At 44.6% G+C, this 19,574-nt stretch overlaps 1 protein-coding gene and 1 long non-coding RNA gene across 9 annotated transcripts in view; one reads left to right on the top strand and one right to left on the bottom strand.

The window, feature by feature from the left end:
- The window catches only part of LOC132231709 (uncharacterized), a 319,045-nt gene that overhangs the window by 112,521 nt on the left and 186,950 nt on the right, over nucleotides 1-19,574 (bottom strand). The window lies entirely within an intron of this gene.
- UBE4B (ubiquitination factor E4B) overlaps nucleotides 1-19,574 on the top strand; it is a 92,327-nt gene that overhangs the window by 52,936 nt on the left and 19,817 nt on the right. For all 8 annotated transcript variants that reach the window (XM_059691291.1, XM_059691295.1, XM_059691292.1 and 5 more), the window contains 9 exons: nucleotides 4,274-4,415; nucleotides 5,553-5,653; nucleotides 6,626-6,740; nucleotides 10,864-10,947; nucleotides 13,381-13,437; nucleotides 14,038-14,154; nucleotides 14,251-14,349; nucleotides 14,912-15,025; nucleotides 16,696-16,894. In XM_059691291.1, coding sequence (XP_059547274.1) covers nucleotides 4,274-4,415; nucleotides 5,553-5,653; nucleotides 6,626-6,740; nucleotides 10,864-10,947; nucleotides 13,381-13,437; nucleotides 14,038-14,154; nucleotides 14,251-14,349; nucleotides 14,912-15,025; nucleotides 16,696-16,894 — 1,028 coding nt within the window. The remainder of the gene's footprint in view (nucleotides 1-4,273; nucleotides 4,416-5,552; nucleotides 5,654-6,625; nucleotides 6,741-10,863; nucleotides 10,948-13,380; nucleotides 13,438-14,037; nucleotides 14,155-14,250; nucleotides 14,350-14,911; nucleotides 15,026-16,695; nucleotides 16,895-19,574) is intronic.

Raw genomic sequence — 19,574 nt, 5'->3', positions numbered from 1 at the left:
CCAGAACCAGGAAGGGCCAAACCTTGTTAATGAAGCGCTCAGCAAATGGTCTTTCCTTTTCCCCTCTCTAATTGATCATCTCAGAGTCTTATTTCCTTTGAAGGAAGATTTCAACACCCACTTCTTACATTCAAGATTAAGGTGAGGAAGGAATCGGCAGGGCTTATATCTGGCCCCCTCTGTGTGTCCCGTGGAGTTGATGTCATGCAAATCTTTTTGGAAGTAGTCTGGACATATGCTCCTATGTTCATATCTTCATTTCTTATAGTGGCCATGCTAAGGGTTAATTTAAGGGAGGTAGGACCATTCCTTCTGCAATGTTGTGTGGAGAGAGCTGTGTGAATTATAAGGAACCACTTCTCCCAGGAGTGGAAATGAGTGAGGTGAGAATTGTCTTGTGATAAAGAACATAGGAGTTATTCTGAGGAAAGTTTTTCTCATTGTTTCCTAGGAAGTGGGTGACTAGAAAGAAATATTCCGGTTTTTGTTTTTTCACTGCTTAGATATTGCAATGAAGCCGGTCAAATCTTGAAAGTCATGAGCCTCTGAACAGGAAGAGAAAAATGACACGGTAGTGAAAAAGTGACGTTTATTCTGATTTGTGCTGGCCGTCACTACTTGGAGATAAGACATGGAAATAGTCTAAAAGAAATCATTCTTCCCTGTCAGTCCCAAGACCTTCCAGTGACTTCCCTCTTCACTCAGAGTAAAACCCAAAGCCTCTCACCCTGGCCTACAAGCCTGCGCACCTCACGTACACACATATGCACAAATGCACACATACAACACACACACGCCCCCTTTCTCACCGCATCTGCCTCCACCTGCCTCCCTCCTCCAGCTCCTACTCTCCATCCTGCTCTTGAACTCACTCAGCATATCTCCTCCTGCCTTAGGCCTTTGCACTTGGCTGGCTGCCCGACTCCCTCAGGTCTGTGAGTAAATGCCATCTTATCAGACTGTGTCCCTGACCCTGCTGTATTAGATGTGGTATAAAACACGCACACGTCCCGCCTCGCTCTGTCCCCCATCCTCTGCTTTTCTTTCCCCCAGAGCTCTGCTCTGTTCAGTCGTTTTTGAGCATCTCTCCTGGAACGTAGGTGCCTAGGAACAGGTCTGCAGCTGTTTGACTCAGCGTGTTACCCCAGGGCCCAGGGCAGGGCCTGGAAGCAGCAGGCACACTACTTCCCTTGTTACTGAGTGCACCACTTAAAGCTACACCGTTCTGATTTTACGCTGCATTGAGAAGATATAAAATTGCAGGACCTGCATGCAAGGAAAAAAAAAAGAAAAAGAAAAGAAAATAGGAGGGTGATTGTTCCCCTTGGAGAAGAAAAGAAACTGCAATGGAATCTTTTTAAGAAACAAGTTTTTAAAATGGGATTTAGTTTGCACAGATCTGAGGCATGTGTAATATCCCCAGGAATATTTTCATTGTGTTTTCAAAAGGATTCAGGTATTATGTGATTCCATCATGTGAAGTAATTTAGATTATTAACTAGGATGGATGTAGTCTCAGAAAATGGCTCATATGTTTTCCCAGAGATACTCTTAGGACTTACATATGACACATTCCTGATGTCATATTTCATATGTCAGCAGTTATAAAACCATCATGAAATATAACAGCATTTTTAGGAAAAAACAAAAATATTTAAAACATTTAAAGGGTTTATCAATAGCATGAATTTATGCATATAAACTATCCACCACTTTGTCCTTTACTATCTGTCGTTCAGAATTTGAGTCCAATTCTTTGACTGTGAATCTACAGCTCCTTGTAAGGGACTTTTGACCTTTGACGCATATGCATAGCAAGTGTTGGCTGGACTGGCTGGTTTTCATGTGATCATGGTCTACTTTAGCACCTTTAGGATTAAACTTACACTTTTGAACTATATTGACCAACACTGGTCAATATACTCTACATATTCTATTTGGTTAAACCTTTTTTTGTTTGTTTCTTTTCTTCTTTTTTCTTTCTCTTCTCTTGAAATCAACTGGAAGTGTTGCTTGGTGCCTGACAGATGGTCACCAACAGACACCAACCTCCTAGCTTTGAAAACTCTACTATCTTCCCTTGCATTGCCTGGCACCTGACAGGCGGTCTCTGCCTGCATTGTCACTCCTCAGGCCTTAGTGCGACATTTGTGAAGATATTTCAGTTGGCTTGAGGTGTTCAGAGTTAGTCACAGTGGGATGGGCGTGTTGGCTGAGAGTGGAATCTAGTGTCCGTGCATTCCCTGCCACCATCTGAGCATGCCGGTGTCGCACAGCGTCTCACAGGCGGGCCCACGCAGTGCGGGCACTGCCTCGACGGACTCCTTGCTGCTGGCAAGGACCCACCAACATCCAAGAAATATAAGGTGCTTTCCGCTTCAGAAATGTAAAAATTGAGAAATATGGGCTTAGGGCCAAGGCAATGTATAGTTTTAAATTCCCTTTTTAAACATGAGGAATCTCTGTTTTCATTGTCTTTTGCAAGAGCTGCTCAAAGGAAAGGTAACCTTAATGGTGCATAGGCACAGCCTGTATTCGTACAGTTCATCTTGGGGACCTGTTGCCCTACCGTAGCCCCTGAGTGACTGACGTCAGAGGACGAGGCAGGGATAGCAGGTGGGGGGAAGCTAAGGTGAACACAAACATCTCTTTTCCCCTTTCTACTTTCGGGGACTCAGCACACTTCTTATATTTGTGGGTGGGTTTTTCTGTTTTGTTCTTATGGGTTTTTTCCTGTGCTTTGTTACAGTACTCATCCTTCTGTTGTCAGGCCAGCGAACAGATATCAGATCCTGCCCTTAATTCATGAAGAGTGCCCCAAAATTAACAGATAAGAAGACACAAAAGTTAATTGTGTGTTGTTTTTTTTAGGGTTCCCACGCTGGCCTGCCCGTCTTTGTCCTGGCTTTGTCCGGGTGCTCTGTGGTGCTAGTTCCCTGTCAGGAGGGCCTTGGCTGCCTGGTGCCTTTGCCTGCCTCTCCCCCTTGACTCCTCCCTCCCTTCTCTGTCACACCTATAGTAAGGCCTATACTGTAGGAATTCACATTTACTGGAAGCTTTGGATAGAAAACTGGCATTGTTTTCATATTTTTGATTGAAATACTTTAATGTCATTTGAAGGTCAGTTATATTTTTCTAAAATCTAAGATTGGTTATGTATATGTTCCAAAATTAGTTTTGTGTATCTACCCGTCTGTGTACGTAACATACTGTTAATGTGTCAGTTCCTTTTGCTTTTTAATTTCTAGCCTTTGTTGGCCCCACGTTGAAGTAGGAATGGGTCTCTCAGGTTCCTGATATTCTTCCCATCCTTTATCATCTTTCACATGTAACTTTTTGGGTAAGCTTATATTTTCTCATTTCATCTTCATTTCAAAATTCCCGGCCTCTTCCTATGCCATGATTAATCTGTCTCCTCTGTGCAAATCCAATCAATCGGTGAGTTAACATCAGATTGGGCATATGACCTAATGCTCTAAACTGGAGTTCCCGCACACCTAACCCTGTGGTGATGTTTGGCTTTGGCCTAGAGAACAGTGATACTGATGATAACAATGCCTCACACAGTCTTCTGCTTTCGTCTACAAAGCACTTCGCGTGATTTTGTTTAACCCTCGCTGCACATAAGATGAGGTTTGGGTTCAGGTGACAGGTAAGCTGTAGGCTGGGAAGAGACCCCAGGTTGGGACTCCCCTCGAGCAAGGGTTTGGTTTTGTTCTTACTGTGCTGCTTTGCCTTTTTCACTGAAAGCTTCGGGAAATTTGTGTTGATAACCAACATTTTCATGTCTCCTAACTGGACAGTTTCCTAAGCTCTGGCCCTGTTGCCAAATGCTAGCTGAAGGCTTTGAGATCCGCGCTAGGAGTTAGGAGGAGGAGGGGTGTTTTGCTATCCTGTCAGCAATAGCTTAGTGTGCTCTAACCCCCATGTCTGCCCGAGCGATGCTGCCCGCTTGGCTTAGGTACGTGTGGCCTCCTTTCTGATGCCTCGCCGTGCTTAGGCCTCCTGGTTTTGCAAGTTGCCATTCCCAACAAGATAAGACGTTGGGTTTCTGGTCAGACTTCTTAGTCACAATAAAATGTTTATTAGAAATGACTGTGGGTGGCCTTGGAGCAGGGGGATGAGCAGTCAGCTCCAGCCTTGGCTGCATGGGGCCTGCGCTCTGGCCCGGGGCAGGGGTCCCAACAGGCTTTCTGCTGCAGAAGTGCAAACTGTCTAAAACAATGTGCTGAGGAGAGGTGCGAACCATCACTTTCTCTTCTCTTCTCCAAAGTTTTGGAGCCTGTGGTGGGGCAAGTTCTTGGGATTCCTACAGTGACCATTTCGCCATTGAGACCTGCAAGGAGACAGATATGCTGAACTACCTCATCGAGTGTTTTGACCGAGTTGGAATAGAGGAAAAAAAAGCACCAAAGGTAATAAGAAATAGATTCATCTAAAAGAACCCACAGAGCCTGGTCATTTGTTTGATAAATAATAGTTTCCACCCCCTACTTAGCATTCATTTATTTATTCATGAAGTGTTATTGAGCATGTACTACATGCCCGGCACTATACCAGGAGCTTGGGATATGAACAAAACAGACGAAGATCCCTGCCCTCGTAGAACTCACATCCTAGCAGAGGGAAGAAGTGACAGGGCCAAGGGCCATTGCTACCAACAGCTTACATGGCCCTAGTAATTTCTGATAGTCTCTCATAATCATAATCATAATAAACAACATTTATGTAGCCCATAGACTGGCAGGTGCTGTGCTGGGCCTGCATTAGTTCAGATTCCCAGTTGTTCAGCTAGCCCGGTGTAATCCAGTGTCAGATGCTTACTATTTTTTTTTTAATATATTTTATTGACTTTTTACAGAGAGGAAGGAAGAAGGATAGTTAGAAACATCGATGAGAGAGTAACATGGATCAGTTGCCTCCTGCACACCTCCTTCTGGGGATGTGCCCGCAACCCAGGTACATGCCCTTGACCAGAATCGAACCTGGGACCCTTGAGTCCACAGGCCGACGCTCTATCCACTGAGCCAAACTGGTTACGGCAAGATGCGTACTATTTTTAATGTTGTATGAATAAGCAAATGAACCTTGGAGAGATTAATTAATTGTCCAGAATCACTTACATAATAAGTTGCAAAACTGCATTTAAACTTAGGAAGCTATACTTTTCCTCTTTTGTGCTGACTTCATTATTGTTTCATTTTATTCCTACTTCATTTTCTAGTTCTAGTTTTCCATTAGAAACTAATCTGGTTGTCCACCTGTTAGTTTCATATGTCTGCAGGGCCTCTGGGTTTGTTGCTCTTAACCTTAGCAAAGCAGAACGAGCGGGCACATGTCTGAGATTCCTGAGTGGTCACCTCCAGCCTCCCCTTCTTTCTTCTCTAACTGTAGATTTCAGCAGAAGCAGTGACCGGGGTGATACAGTTACTCTGGCTTGTTCAGTGTCAATTAAGGAAGAGTAAAGCATGCCATTTCCTGGAGTTCCGTCTTTTCTGAATATTGTCAGTTTTCAACAGTCTGGAGTTATTTTGTTTGTCTTTTCTTTTCAGATGTGCAGCCAGCCAGCGGTCAGCCAGCTTCTGAGCAACATCCGCTCACAGTGCATATCCCACACTGCGTTAGTACTGCAAGGCTCCCTCACCCAGCCCAGGTAGGAGAAACTGAGATGTGCTTGATGTTAGAGGGAAGTCTAGCCACTGCTCATCTTTAATTGGTTAAAGCATAAACCAATTAAGTAAAAGAGGACAATTTTTAAAAATATATTTTTTATTGATTTCAGAGAGGAAGGGAGAGAGATAGAAACATCAATGATGAGAGAGAATTATTGATTGGCTGCCTCCTGCAGGCCCCTCCATGGGGGATCGAGCCTGCAACCTGGGTTTGTGCTCTGACCAGGAATCGAACCCTGACCTCCTGATTCATAGGTCTATGCTCAACTGCTGAACCACACTGGCCAGGGCTAATCTCTCAGTTTTTAGACAGAAAGGAATTTATTTATGACTAGAGGCCCAGTGCATAAAATTTGTGCACGGGGCAGGGGGTGTCCCTCAGCCCGGCCTGCGCCTTCATGCAATCCGGACCCCTTGGGTAGGGTACATAGGTCTGGCCGGCAATCAGGGCCTATTGGGGCTTTCCTTACCCCGGCTGCCGGCAGCTGGCCCTGCCTCCACCGCTGCCACTGCTTGCCATCTGTGTGGCGCTGCTCCTCCCTCCCCCACCACCAGTCACCTCCCTCTGTGGGCGACAGGCATGCAGTGCAATCACTTGGCTGGCCTGTGCCTCCCTCTGCAGGGCAATTGTGGGGCGATGGCGGGACCCCCCCCCCCCCCCGACCAATTGCATCGTACCCGCCTTGGCTTGCCTAGCGTCAGTGCGTGTCATAGCATGGTTGTCCGGACATCATTCTGCTGTTCGGTCATTTGGTTGATTTGCATATTACGCCTTTATTGTAATAGATAAGAAGAGTGATCTTTTACCTAAACTACCTATGTCCTGTAGAATATTTGGGAGATTTCAAGTTTGACATTTGGCTGGCAGTTGCTGCTGACATGGCCTCCCATGTGCTCTGTATTATGTGGCAATTGGTTGACTCATCGCAGTTATTGACTCTCCCGGTCCGCAGGTCCATGCAGCAGCCATCCCTCCTGGTGCCGTACATGCTGTGTAGGAACCTCCCATACGGCTTCATTCAAGAGCTGGTGAGAACCACTCACCAGGATGAAGAAGTGTTCAAGCAGGTACGGTTTCGGGAATTTGCTACCAAAACTTTTAGCTTAGGAGTTTCTATGATGAGGCTGGTTTTTAAATGCACCATATATTGAAACTCTGTTCCTGAATTTTATTATGCACGTGTTATCTGCTCAGAAAGGAGACTGACCTGAGATCCCTTTCTTAGGGAAATCAGATTGACAGCTGCGTTGTTCAAATCAGGTGTCTTTTCAACTAATCAATGAGGCAGGAATATTCTAAATAGGATTCTTGCTAAGTGCTTTGGGAAATAAGAAGAAGTATAAGGGTGTGCCCCTGATTTTTAAGGAGCTTTTAACATAGGAATACCAAGAGATAGCATCAGGCTCACTGTGCATTTGATGAGTAGTGTTGAAAATTAGCTCTCCGTGTTTACAAAAAGGTGATTAATAAATTAATGACCAAATTAGGGCAGTGGCAGTTTGCACACCACATAAAATCTTTGTCTTCCTACCAGTAATCTGGGGGTGATATCTCATATCTTACTGATTACTTCATTCATTAACTACTCATTCATTTTTGATACCTCATTGTGTAAAGTCAAGTGAAAATGCAGATATGCAATATTTAATAATAAAGCTTAATAATAACTAATAAGCTCAGGCTTGCAGGGTGTTTTTAGCATTGCCTTTTGGTTGCTGCTTTATGGCTTGTCTTACAAAGTACACTCTTTGGTCCTAACCAGTTTTGCTCAGTGGATAGAGCATCAGCCTGCAGACTGAAGGGTCCCAGGTTCGATTCCAGTCAAAGGGCACGTGCCTGGGTTGCCAGCTGGATTCGGGGGGGGGGGGGGGGAGGGACGGCCTGAGGCAGCCAATCAGTGATTCTCATCATTAATGTTTCTATCTCTCCCTCTCCCTTCCTCTCTGAAATCAATTTTTAAAAATTAAAAAAAAAAGTACGCACTTTGCCACAGCCACTTTCACACAAGCTGCTTCCTTCCCTCCGCAAAAGGATTTTTATGACATTTTCTCTCAATTTGTTGTATGATCATTTCTTTTTCGTGTGACTAGGAAGAATAACAGAGGCAAGCTATACTTGATATGATTCCTATTAATCTCTTTTTATACTTAATACTAGAGACCCAGTACACGAATTCGTGCATGGGTGGGTCTGGCAGGCTGCCCTGATTGGGGTGTAGGGGGGTGGGGATGGCAGCCAGCCCCACCCCCTGGACGAACTTCCAATAGAGGAGACAATTTGCATATTGGCGTTTTATTATATAGGAGGATTACTTATAGCTATTAATTTTTTAAAATATATTTTTAATGATTTCAGAGAGGAAGGGAGAGGGAGAGAGAGTTAGAAACATCAATTATAATTACAAGAGATTATCATTGGTTGGCTGCCTCCTGCCTACGCCACACTGGGGACAGAGCCCTCAAACCGGGCATGTGTCCTGACAGGGAATCGAACTGTGACCTCCTGGTTTATAGGTTGATGCCCAATCACTGAGCCACACCAGCCAGGCTATAGCTATTCATTTTAATGCCTTTGAATTCTCAGAAATTGTGTCTTTAAAATTCAGGAGTGAAACTCCCAGTTAGCGTTGCATACTCTGTCTGGATCCATCTGCTGCTTCTCTTACCTGATGGTCTCGTTGACACAGGGGAATAGTTAAGGCATCAGCGTGAGCTATTCTTCTCCAGAAGGATGAGTGAACGCTGATGGAAATAAGTAACTGTCTTGAAAGGTGATACATTGTGTTATATGTGTAACTGCTTTAACTAGAACACTTGCATTAAAAAAGACATCATTTGAGGGACCCAGAGTAGCTTCAACTAAAAAATCATCCCAATGATCAGCTGAAAGGAGTATGTTGTGCCTGTTTTATTGTACAGAGGCTATGAAATGACCTCTTTGTTGTTATACAATTGAGGTGAAATTCACGTAGCAAGGGTACTCATTTTGAAGTGTACAGTTCAGTGGCATCTAGTATATTCACAGTGTGTCAACCACTGCAGGCCTGCTTATTTTTTTTTAAATATATTTTTATTGATTTTTTTTATAGAGAGGAAGGGAGAGGGATAGAGAGTTAGAAACATCGATGAGAGGGAAACATCGATCAGCTGCCTCTTGCACACCTCCCACTGAGGATGTGCCCGCAACCAAGGTACATGCCCTTGATTGGAATCGAACCCGGGACCTTTCAGTCCGCAGGCTGACGCTCTATCCACTGAGCCAAACCAGTCAGGGCTGGCCTGCTTATTTTTAATCACAGGATTCTGATGCCTTTTCTGACACTTAGTCTTAAGCAAGGCTTGTCTCTCCTTAGGTATCACCACGTGTCTTTTCTAGAAAGGATGAGTAAAACGGAGTTGTTGAACTGAAAAACAAGTTACCTTCCTGTCTTCTTTAAATTATTAAATCTTTTGACTGAAATGTAAATATTTGTGATGTTCACAGATAAATAAAGATATCAGAAATAAATTGTTGCTAGAATTTAAGCTTAGAGATGAACACCTGTAGCATTTTTTATTGCTGGGAGCTATTTATATGAATAGAAGAGAATTATTAAAATATGTAAGTCACACAGATAGTATAACACTTGCCTATTTGAAAAATAAGCTTAGCAATATTGTCTGTTTGTTATAACGCAAACTCTACTTACAAAAGAGGAAAGCTCTATTAGAGAAAGTAATGATGCTTTACTTTATAGCATTCCTGAAAACGGTGCTCAGAGATTACTTTAGATGACCAGTTAAGAAATTTATTTTTGGTGATTCTGGAACTTCTGTTTGTTTGTTTTCTTGCTTGCAGTTTTGGCGTTCCCCGTCTAAGCACTTCCTCTCCATTTTTAGCTCTTACGCAAGCACATTACTTCCACCCCGATTGCTCATTTGCAAAACTAGACTGATTTCTTCCAGAGCTGTGTTGATACCTCTGGATGCCGTAAGGCCCCGGTAGTCCAGGGCACCTTTCTGTAATACTGTGCTTCCTAAACGATGAAGGTGCTCAGTACAATGGAACGAGGTTAGTAGGAAAGGGAGTTTCTCAGGTTTCCCAGTGGCTTCATAGAACTCCCTTTTCCAACATGTTGGCATTCAGATTGTTAGCCGTTGGTTACAACTTTTTCTACTTTAATGGAATTGGAAGTCTCGAATCCCTACCAAATCCCCAGATGTGTTGATGAGTGAGTGCGTTGTGACATTCGAAGTCATGTGTGCTGTGCTCATCTGGCAGCGTTTGTGTGCCCTGGCATTAGTAGTAAACTTGTAAAAGTACATGGGAGTGCCCTGCAGCTCTGCCAGCAGGCTATTGTGTATGTGGAGGGAAGACATCCTGATAAAGTTGTCTTTTTCAATTTTAGCGTTTACCAGCTATCTCTTTGTTCTACATATTTAAGGTTAATCCTATATAATGAAAGGCTAATATGCAAATTGTTCCCTCGGGAGTTTGGCTGACCAGAGTTCAACCGCTCGCTATGACGTGCACTGACCACCAGGGGACAGCACGGAATGTAGGAAGGCCCTGGCCGGCAGCCGAAAGGCCCTGATCGGCCCTGATCACCCCTGATCGCCCGTCAGGCCTAGGGACCCTACCCATGCATGAATTTCACGCACCGGGCCTCTAGTGTAATAATATTCATTATTGGTCTATTTTTCTTGTTCTCTTCAAAATACAGGGAAAGATGGAAGGAATTAGATGGAGGTGGGAGGGTAGAAGCAAAGAATTTCTTAACACCATTGATAGAGGTGAGAAGGTATTAGTACATGTAGTCCAGTTTCTTTATAGATTATGGGTGCTTGATGATCAGAAACATGTGTTCTGAGTTGTGTAGAATTGAGCTGATTAATGCAGGGATCCCTGGAGGGTCCATATCAGGTTCCAGATTCCTGAGTTTCTGTGGAACACCGGGGAGTCCTGCCAGGGTGTTAGGGTTCTCCGTGTGCTGTTGCTTCTGGAGAATTCGGCTGCATTACTTTGTGGCTGGACGTGAAGGACAGCAGCACCCTGGCTGGGTCTGGACTCCCTTGTATGCAAACAGCTTTTCCTCGGGGATGCGGGAAACGCCTGTGCATTCAGATCCGCACTTTATTTACGATGCCTCCCGTTCTTAAATTTCCTTAAACTTATATTTCCCATTTTGTTTTGTTTTTTTTTTCCTTACAGATCTTTCTCCCCATTTTGCAAGGCCTGGCGCTTGCTGCCAAAGAGTGCTCCCTTGAGAGTGACTACTTTAAATACCCCCTCATGGTAAAGCTGCTTCTTTCTTATAACCCATTCATTAGCTGTTTTCTCCCAGGTTATGTTAACATACACTTTTCTTTCAGGTTAACGATCAACCTTGTTTTCAAATTTAAAACATGAAATCATTGTGTGGCCATGCAGAGTGTGTGGCGTGCAGTGGGATGGGTCAGCGAAGACAGCAGCTCGGTACCCATCCCACCCATCGAGGCCTAGGCAGTCAGTGATCAGTCATTAAAGTGCCCCCCGCTCATTGGATAGCTTATGAGAATGATCATTATTGGTGGTATCCTCTATGATTCTCCCAGCAGTGAGCATGCCATACTATTTGGGATGAAATTTAGCTTAAAAAAAATTACAAATGCAAATAAAAGGTTAGGCTATTCTAAGAAAAGTATACAGCTTTATCATTTATGTAGTGACTTTGTACAGAAGGTCTAAGAGTAATTTTCTTGTTCACCTTCCATTTCCTGGGGCTGTACACTTCAAGTTTTACTTGAACATGGAAAACACAGATCTACTTAGCTCAGCAGAAATTGTGGACGAACGTTTCAGCTAGATTCTCATCGAGGATCTTGACTGTGATAAAAATATTGGAACCAGAAACAAAATAACAGGCTCTTCTCTGAATTTACTTCTTTGAAATTTTAGGAGAAAAATACTTTGAAGTACCACTGAATATTTTTTATTCTAGAAATATGAAGGGAAACATCAAAATAATTCATTAACTCTGTGTATAAATATAGCCTTCCATAAATTGAGGTCTTGGTTAAATAGATATTTTTTACCATATTTGTTCCATTTAATCATTATACAGACTTAATGTTGATATCTCACTATTAACTTGTTAGTTACTGGGGACCGGGTCTTTGCCAGGCCCTGGGGATGCAGGAGCCCACTAGACAGGGACCAGCTCTCTGCAGGGTGCTCGCAGATGCTGCAAAAACCAGCAGCACAGTCTGTGAAGTGCACGGGATAAACGTTAGCGCAGAGGCGTGCACAACGGGTACACTTACCTCCGACAAACCCCAAACCGAGCTCACAGGCAGGTTAAAGGCCCTGCTGGGAGCCGGAACTCTTGTTTTAAAGATCATTTTTGCCTGGATTTGTACAGGGCTCTTCGTCGCACATCCTCCTCAGGCTTCTGACAGAAGTCATTCATCCTTATGCTCCGCTCTGTGTGTGGCAGATAAAAGGAAGCGGAATAAGCTGATGGTTTGAGCTCAGTGGTGAAGGATTTCGGTGCACATGACTTACCACCATATTCTGTAAATATTCCTTCCTGGAATCGCTGACTTTCCGATGGTGGTTTGATTCAGCAAGGAGCTTTTAGTGTCAGATATCCACAAAAGACAGAGGCCTTCATTATGATAGACAATCAGTTTATTTTGTACCATTATTGGTGCTTGTACAGCAATGAGTGTGCATTTTGGGAAAGGACAGTAGTGAGAGGCAGGCAGAGGAAGTCTCCTGGAGCCAAAATCAGAAACTGATTATTCTCTAGGTCAGTGGATCCCAACTCTGCCTTACCTTCGACTCACCTGGGGACCTTTACAAAATCCTGATGCCTGGCTCCCAGGCACTGTAATTGAATTCATCTCGTGCGTGGTGAGGCTGTGGCCTGGCATTGGGATTTCTGACACTTCCCAGGAGATCCCAAAGTGCAGCAAAGTCGGGGAACCCTGAACTGAGCAGCAAGAATACTCCCTTCTCGGTGGTGCACTGAGCCTGGGCTTTTCAAAGGCATGTCGGTGCACCGTGTCCACATTGCAGAGAGAATTAAGCCCACTGTTCACATGGCATTTGATTGGCTTACAGTGGCTGTGTTAGTGCTGCTTGTCCCTAAAAAAACACTTTTCATGATTCTCTAATATGAGAATGATTGACACTCAGAAGGACAATGTTGGAGTTCTCAAAAATACGAGAGATCATGAAGCCAAGGAATACTTTTAAATATGTTCTGGATTTGATAAGCTTATTAAATTATAATTCTTTATAGTTCTGTTTAGCACTGGCAAGATTACCCATCTGCAGTTTATGAAGCATATCTTTTTGACATGGAAAAAAAGTTATTGGATAAAATGGATACATATGTAATACCCTTTGTAATACTTTAAGCAATAAAAAAAAAAAGAAAAAAGTTATATATACACATTTATCTCTGTGTATATGCACAAAAATATGTCTGGAAAGCTGTTAACTAAAATATCAACAGAGGTTATCCCTTGGTGTAAGGTTTGAGTGACTTTTAGCTTCATTTTATATTTCTGTTTTATGTTAAGTGTTTTACAGGGCGATGTATTGCTGAATCAGGGAAGCAGTGAAGCTGTTAGGGTTGGGAGGGATACATGTGCATTTACAGCAGCAGTTAGAGCTATTCTTCGGTGTTCACTTTGCGGTCTGGTGAAATATGTTTAAATGACTCTCTGATCTGATTTCCAGGCTTTGGGTGAGCTCTGTGAAACCAAGTTTGGGAAGACACACCCCGTGTGCAATTTGGTAAGTGCCTCCCTGATGGGCTTGCACACTTGGACTGAGCATATAACTCAGAAGGCGTTCCTCAGTGCATCATCTGGGAGCCGTCTGTCGTAGGGCATTTAGATCTAGACATAGGTAGCATGTGTGGGTGGCTCTGGATTCTTAAAATGATGTCATATACCATTTCCTGGGATGAAGCTGTTGACCTTCTTTAGTGATTTTTTAAATTTTGGGTTAGTATTATACATCTAGAATAATACATCTAGAATAGCAAGTCCTAGGGAAGAATTGACTCAAATCCTTTTGCAGCATAAGAAGAGTTCATGTGCACTCCATCGCAGAGTTTCTGAAACATCAAACTTAGAAGTATGTCCATAAAAACTTAGAAGTATATCTGATAAAAGTATGGAGAGCTGGAGGCTTTCCTCCATCCGAGATGAGAAGACACCCGCAGGGGGAAGCGAGCACACGTGGGAGCCTGTGTTTTGGGATGTTAATGTCCACATTGTGCTGGTGGCTCAGGACCCGCTGCGGAGGTCGGCTGTTGGGAACTTTGTCCATGACTTTTTTACCTCCCTTGCCGAGACAGCCGCTTCACCTGCCTCTTTCATTTCTGCACAGGTCGCTTCCTTGCCGTTGTGGTTGCCTAAGTCCCTCAGCCCTGGGTCTGGGCGGGAGCTGCAGAGACTCTCCTACTTGGGGTCTTTTTTTAGCTTCTCAGTCTTTGCAGAAGATGATGTAAGTATAGTGGCCATTTGCACCTTTGCTCTTGTGTTCAGATTCCTTCCCAAATGTATAATATATGTCGATTGAATTTGTTTCTTTTCTTTCCAGGCTAAAGTGGTTGAAAAATATTTCTCAGGGCCTGCTATTACCCTGGAAAATACTCGCGTGGTTAGCCAATCATTGCAGCATTACTTGGAGCTGGGAAGGGTAGGTGTTCAGAAAATGAACTCGGGGGATGAATAAAAGGCGGTAGACGAGTAACCGGTGCCTTGAACGGTAACTTCAGCTAGAATGCTACGCGCCCTCGGTAGGAGGCATCGCTGGGCATGGGTCCTGAGTTTAGTGGCCAGGCTTTCTCCAACTTGCTCTTAGGCATTTAAAACATGGGGTGAGTGAGGGCTGTTAGTTTAACTCTCTGATCCCAAATGTAGTTTAGATGGCTTCAGTTCTCAAAAAAATGAGCAAAATTATAGGCTAATTATAGCGTCATTAAGGTAATTGTGATCCTCTCCTGGAAAGGAAATGGCAAAGGCTATTTTATTAAAACTGTAACTACATCCTTCTCCACTCCACGTCCCCTTCCATGCTAATGCTGTCGACACAGTTGAGTGTGGGCTTGTTGTCTGCTCTTCCTGTCGTCAGCTTCTCGAAGTCAGAGGGAGTGGGGAGGAGAGAGAGCGGGGAGGGAGCTAGCTATCCTTAAGTCCAAAGGAATAGTTTTTAAAGTAAAGCTTTAATTTTTTTTCTTTGTTTTTAAAATCAATTTCAGCAAGAGCTTTTCAAGATTCTGCATAGTATTCTGTTAAACGGTGAAACCCGGGAGGCTGCCCTTGGTTACATGGCGGCTGTCGTCAATGCCAATATGAAAAAAGCACAGATGCAGGTAGGACCCCTAAAGGCTCCTTTTATTGCTTCGCTAATTCATTCCTCTAACTCCTCTGTTCATTCAGCGCCGACCCGACACTGTCCTGGGAGATGGAGATGCGTGTTGAACAAGATGGAGACACTTCCTGCTTGTGTGCAGCGGGTGTCCTGTAGGGTAAAGGAATGAGCGCACAGACATGGTTTCAGCAGACATAGCTCCTAGGAAGCAAAGACCACAAGGCACCGCCCTGGAGAGTGACGGTGGAGGTTCCAGAAAGAAGCTGTGGGTGAATTTTGTCTGAGTGGCGGAAAGGCCCCTCTAAGGAGGTGGCATTTGATCAGAGACCTCACTGATAGAAAGAAGCAGCCATTGCAAGGCCAGGGAAAGGGCTCTCTAGGCAGGCGTAAGGCACTAAGGCAGGAATGGACTAGCTTTGGAGCAAGCCCACATGCCGGCCTTTGTAGCTGGAGGACCGTGAACAGGAAGTGAAGGGTGGGTGGTGCGTTAGGAGGGTGGTCAGAGGCTCCATCGTTTTGCTCAGCGAGGAACCCTCTGAATCCGTGCAGAGAAGGGGCTAAAGTGGGCGGGAGCCGGAGCAGGCCTGAGACCAGCCCTCTATGGAGGCTACTGGCATGGACTGTTTTGCCAGAGCAGAAAGCTACAAGGCCGTCCACCCTGTATTAGTAATGAATGATGAGATGTTTCTACTCAAGATGGAAAAAGTATAGGTCAAAGCATGGACCTTGTACGAGACTGCCTGGATCTGCCATGGTGGTTCCGGCGTTTGCTAACAGTGGGACCTTAGGCAGGTACTTCTGTTTCTCCGTTTCCTCATTGCCGAATGGGGATGATAAACACTGAGCGTGTGTGTTTCCTCTCCGTAAAGTTGGTGGAATAGTGAGCACTGCATAGCGAGCGCTCCGCGTTGTAACTGTCGCTGTTACGATTGTTCTGTGAGTGAGGACCGTGCAATGCTGTCGGCTGGAGAGACTGTCAGGCGGGACCGGGACACTAGTTGTTCCCATGCTCCTGAGGGGAGTGAAGAGGAAGGCAGCAGTGTGCAGTGTGTTGCTTGCTGATTGTGAGGGTCTGAGCCAATCACTTAATTCTCTGAATCTTAGTTTTCCTCTCTGGAAAATGGGAATAATAGTATAACTGCCTTCTACGGGCTATTGTGAAGATTCGGTGAGAGAACGTATGAAATGCTTCACAATGATGAGCACTCGAGTGCTGGAGGGTGACTGGTGACGTGATATGTGTGTCCTGTCACTGACCGTTTGGTGCTCTAGCTCAGCGGTCGCCAACCTTTCGGACTTCGCGGACCACCGGTTGGCGACCGCTGCTCTAGCTGGTTTGGCCAGTGGTTAGAGCATCTGCCTGTGGATGGAAGGGTCTCAGGTTCAATTCCCAGTCAAGGGCATGTACCTGGGTTGCAGGCTCGATCCCTAGCCCGGGTTGGGGCATGTGCGGGAGGCAACCAATCAGTGTGTCTCTCTCACATCGATGTTTTTCTCTCTCTCCCCCTCCTCTCTCTCTTCCACTCTCTCTAAAAATCAATGGAAACATATCCTCTGGTGAGGATTTAAAAATATTTTTTTTTCTTAATAAAAAAAAGAAAAAAAAGATACATGTTTGCTCAGCATTTCTATTCAGTCATTATTCTAAGTACTTCCTTTCATGTTTCACAGACAGATGACAGATTGGTTTCTACAGATGGATTTATGCTGAATTTTCTCTGGGTGCTGCAGCAGCTAAGTACAAAGATCAAGTTAGAGACGGTTGACCCCACGTATATATTCCACCCGAGGTGTCGGATCACTCTGCCCACCGATGAGACCAGAGTGAACGCCACGATGGAGGATGTGAAGGACTGGCTGGCAGAACTCTGTGAGTGATGTGTTCATTATCAGGTCGTTGAAAAGCTGCCCTTCTATTTTTTTAATTAAAAAACAATAGGTATGCGTCTGTCATCATCAGGATGCAGTGGCACCCAGAGCGTCACCCCACAGCTTGGATTTGACACCAGTACAGCGTCCCTGTCCGTCGCCTCCTGCCCCCACCTCCTTGCTCCCGCCGGCCCTCGCTCCTGTCCTCCAGGGACAGTTTTCACTGACTCCTCACCCCTACAGCGGTGACATCAGACCCCGGATTCACTCAGCTGGGGGCAGAGCAGGGAGCATGTCTGAGGACTCGATTGTGGTCTTGCCCAATCAGGCAACATTACTGATATTTACCATTAATGACACTTTTTTAGGGCCAGGTTTTATTGGCCAGTACAGAGCTATTTCAGAGTCATGGGAGATTTTAACCAAAACAAAGAGATTCAGTGTGCCTTCCCTTTGACCATCTCATATATTCTATAGGAAATTCTCTATGTGTAGACTTATGGGCTGATCAGGAAAAGAACTTTAATATCTTAATAGTAACTCTGTTGTTTTCTAGTTAAATATGAGGAGACTGAGCTTCCAAAAGGTGCCACGCTCGCCTCGCCCGTTCAGCACGTGGCGCTGCTGCTCGGTTCTGTGCGCGAGTCCAGGGCTCTCTCTGCTCTGCCACGCAGCCTGGTCTGTGTTCATCCTTCCTGGTGGTTAGTTGGGTTGCAGTTTCTCATGTTTGTCAGTAGTGAAGGAGGCAGTGTAATTCTTTACGAAATTTCTGTTTCATTCAGGAGACCTGATTTCAGATAAGCCAGGCAGACTTCAGAATTAAGATGTGGGCTCTGGCCCTAGCCAGTTTGATTCAGTGGATAGAGCATCAGCCTGCAGACTAAAGAGTCCCAGGTTCGATTCCGGCCAAGGGCACATGCCCGGGCTGTGGGCTCGATCCCCACCCCAAGTAGCGGGTGTGCAGGAGGCAGCCAATCAGTGATTCTCTCTCATTATTAATGTTTATATCTCTCCCTCTCCCTTCCTCTCGGAAATCAATAAAAAATATATATATGAAAAACAAAAGAAAAAAAGAATATTCCTTAAATGTTAAAAATAAAATAAATAAAAAGGAAAATTACTTAAAAAAAAAAAAGTTGTGGGCTCTCGGCGTCAGGGCTGGAGCCGGGGGAGTCACAGGCAGTGGAGGAGGTGGTCACGGGGTGTCTAGGGAGCTCTGCCCGATGGAAGGCTGCAGCTCAGGAAGGTCCTCCGAGGAGGCCCTTCAGAGGGAGGGAGGAGGGGGGGGAGGAGGAGGGGGAGGAGGGGGAGGGAGGAGGAAGAGGAGCCTGGGCCGCCTGGCCTCAGCCCTTTCCCTGGCCAGCAGCAGTCGTGCCCTGGAGAGGCCCAGGCAGGCAGAGGGAGAGCTTGCGAAGGCGGAAAGACAGAAAGAAAGGACAGGCAGAGGGAAGGTGTGGAGGCCTGTGACAGACAGAATGTGTCTGGGAGACAGGGGAGCAGGAAAACAGAAAAGTGGAAATGCAAGAGCAATGGGCAGAAACTCAACAGTAATGACACTGGGTTTGAAAGTGGATCCTAAGGGTGGGGGGAGGGACACGGGGAGGGGATGACTTTCTGCCTCTCCACTTTTTGGTTTAGGTCCAATCCCAAAGGATCTCAATACCCGGCATGCCCCTGAGTGGCCACATCCTGCTACGTGGGTGGTGTTCCCGGCTGCCCCAGTTAAAAAGTTAGAGTTTATAGAGTCTAGAAAGAAGATAATTTTGTTTGGATGCTAGGGATTCCTCCCACATTGTTGCCTCTCCAACAAATGAATTTACGAGCTAGGGATATAATATGCAATAAAAATTAGTACAGTAAAAAGAGTTCTTTGGATTGGCCCAAATCAAATATATACATAGAAGAAACGGAAGGAAATAGACTGTTCTCTGAGTTTAAATAAATAAATATTTAATAAAGCTGACAGCAGCAACTTAGCTACATATATACTTTATATGTGCCAATTGAAATTCTCATGAAATATCTCACAGATCTTGGTGAATTGATGGTATGACTAATATATGAATATCTTGAAACCATTATGGTTATTGACCTTTTTCTCCACACTTGGAACATTAGTTGCTTAATGACAGCCACCAGAGCCCTGCAGCTCTGTCTATGAGGGAGGGTGGCGGGTGCCTGCTCGCTGCAGCGACAGCTTCGTGCCCAGGCGTGCACATCCAGAAAAGCGTTTAAACTGTCAGTAACGTCAGTGTGTGATCAGTGCCATTCAATGAGTAGCTTTTGTTAAGTCTTGGAATACCTCATAGACTAAGAAATTCAGAATAATCAAAGGTTAAGCATTTTTCTAAAAATCTAATAAAACATGAAAAGCCAAATAGGATTTAACCTAGATGTAAGAGAGAAATTTAAAGTAATTTTAGAAATGAAGCACATTTTCAGAGACATTGTGTATGTGTTTATCTTAATTGATAAACATACCATGTATAGAGTGAGACAAAACAAATATATAAAATAAAAGAAAGGAGGAAAACTAGTGTCCTATAAGTCAGAAAGGCATGCCATTCAAAATCCAGAACTGTTACAAATATGTAAGGTGAGAACTATCTTTTATCAAGAGATGGGGTTTTTTGCTTGAAACAAAATGTAAGCAGTAAGTGTCATAGAAAATAAAATATACT

Source organism: Myotis daubentonii, chromosome 3 (genome assembly GCF_963259705.1).
Source record: "Myotis daubentonii chromosome 3, mMyoDau2.1, whole genome shotgun sequence".
Lineage (NCBI taxonomy): Eukaryota > Metazoa > Chordata > Mammalia > Chiroptera > Vespertilionidae > Myotis > Myotis daubentonii.
The sequence above is the reverse complement of the archived record's forward strand: the minus strand, read 5'-3'. Positions and strand labels throughout refer to the sequence as shown.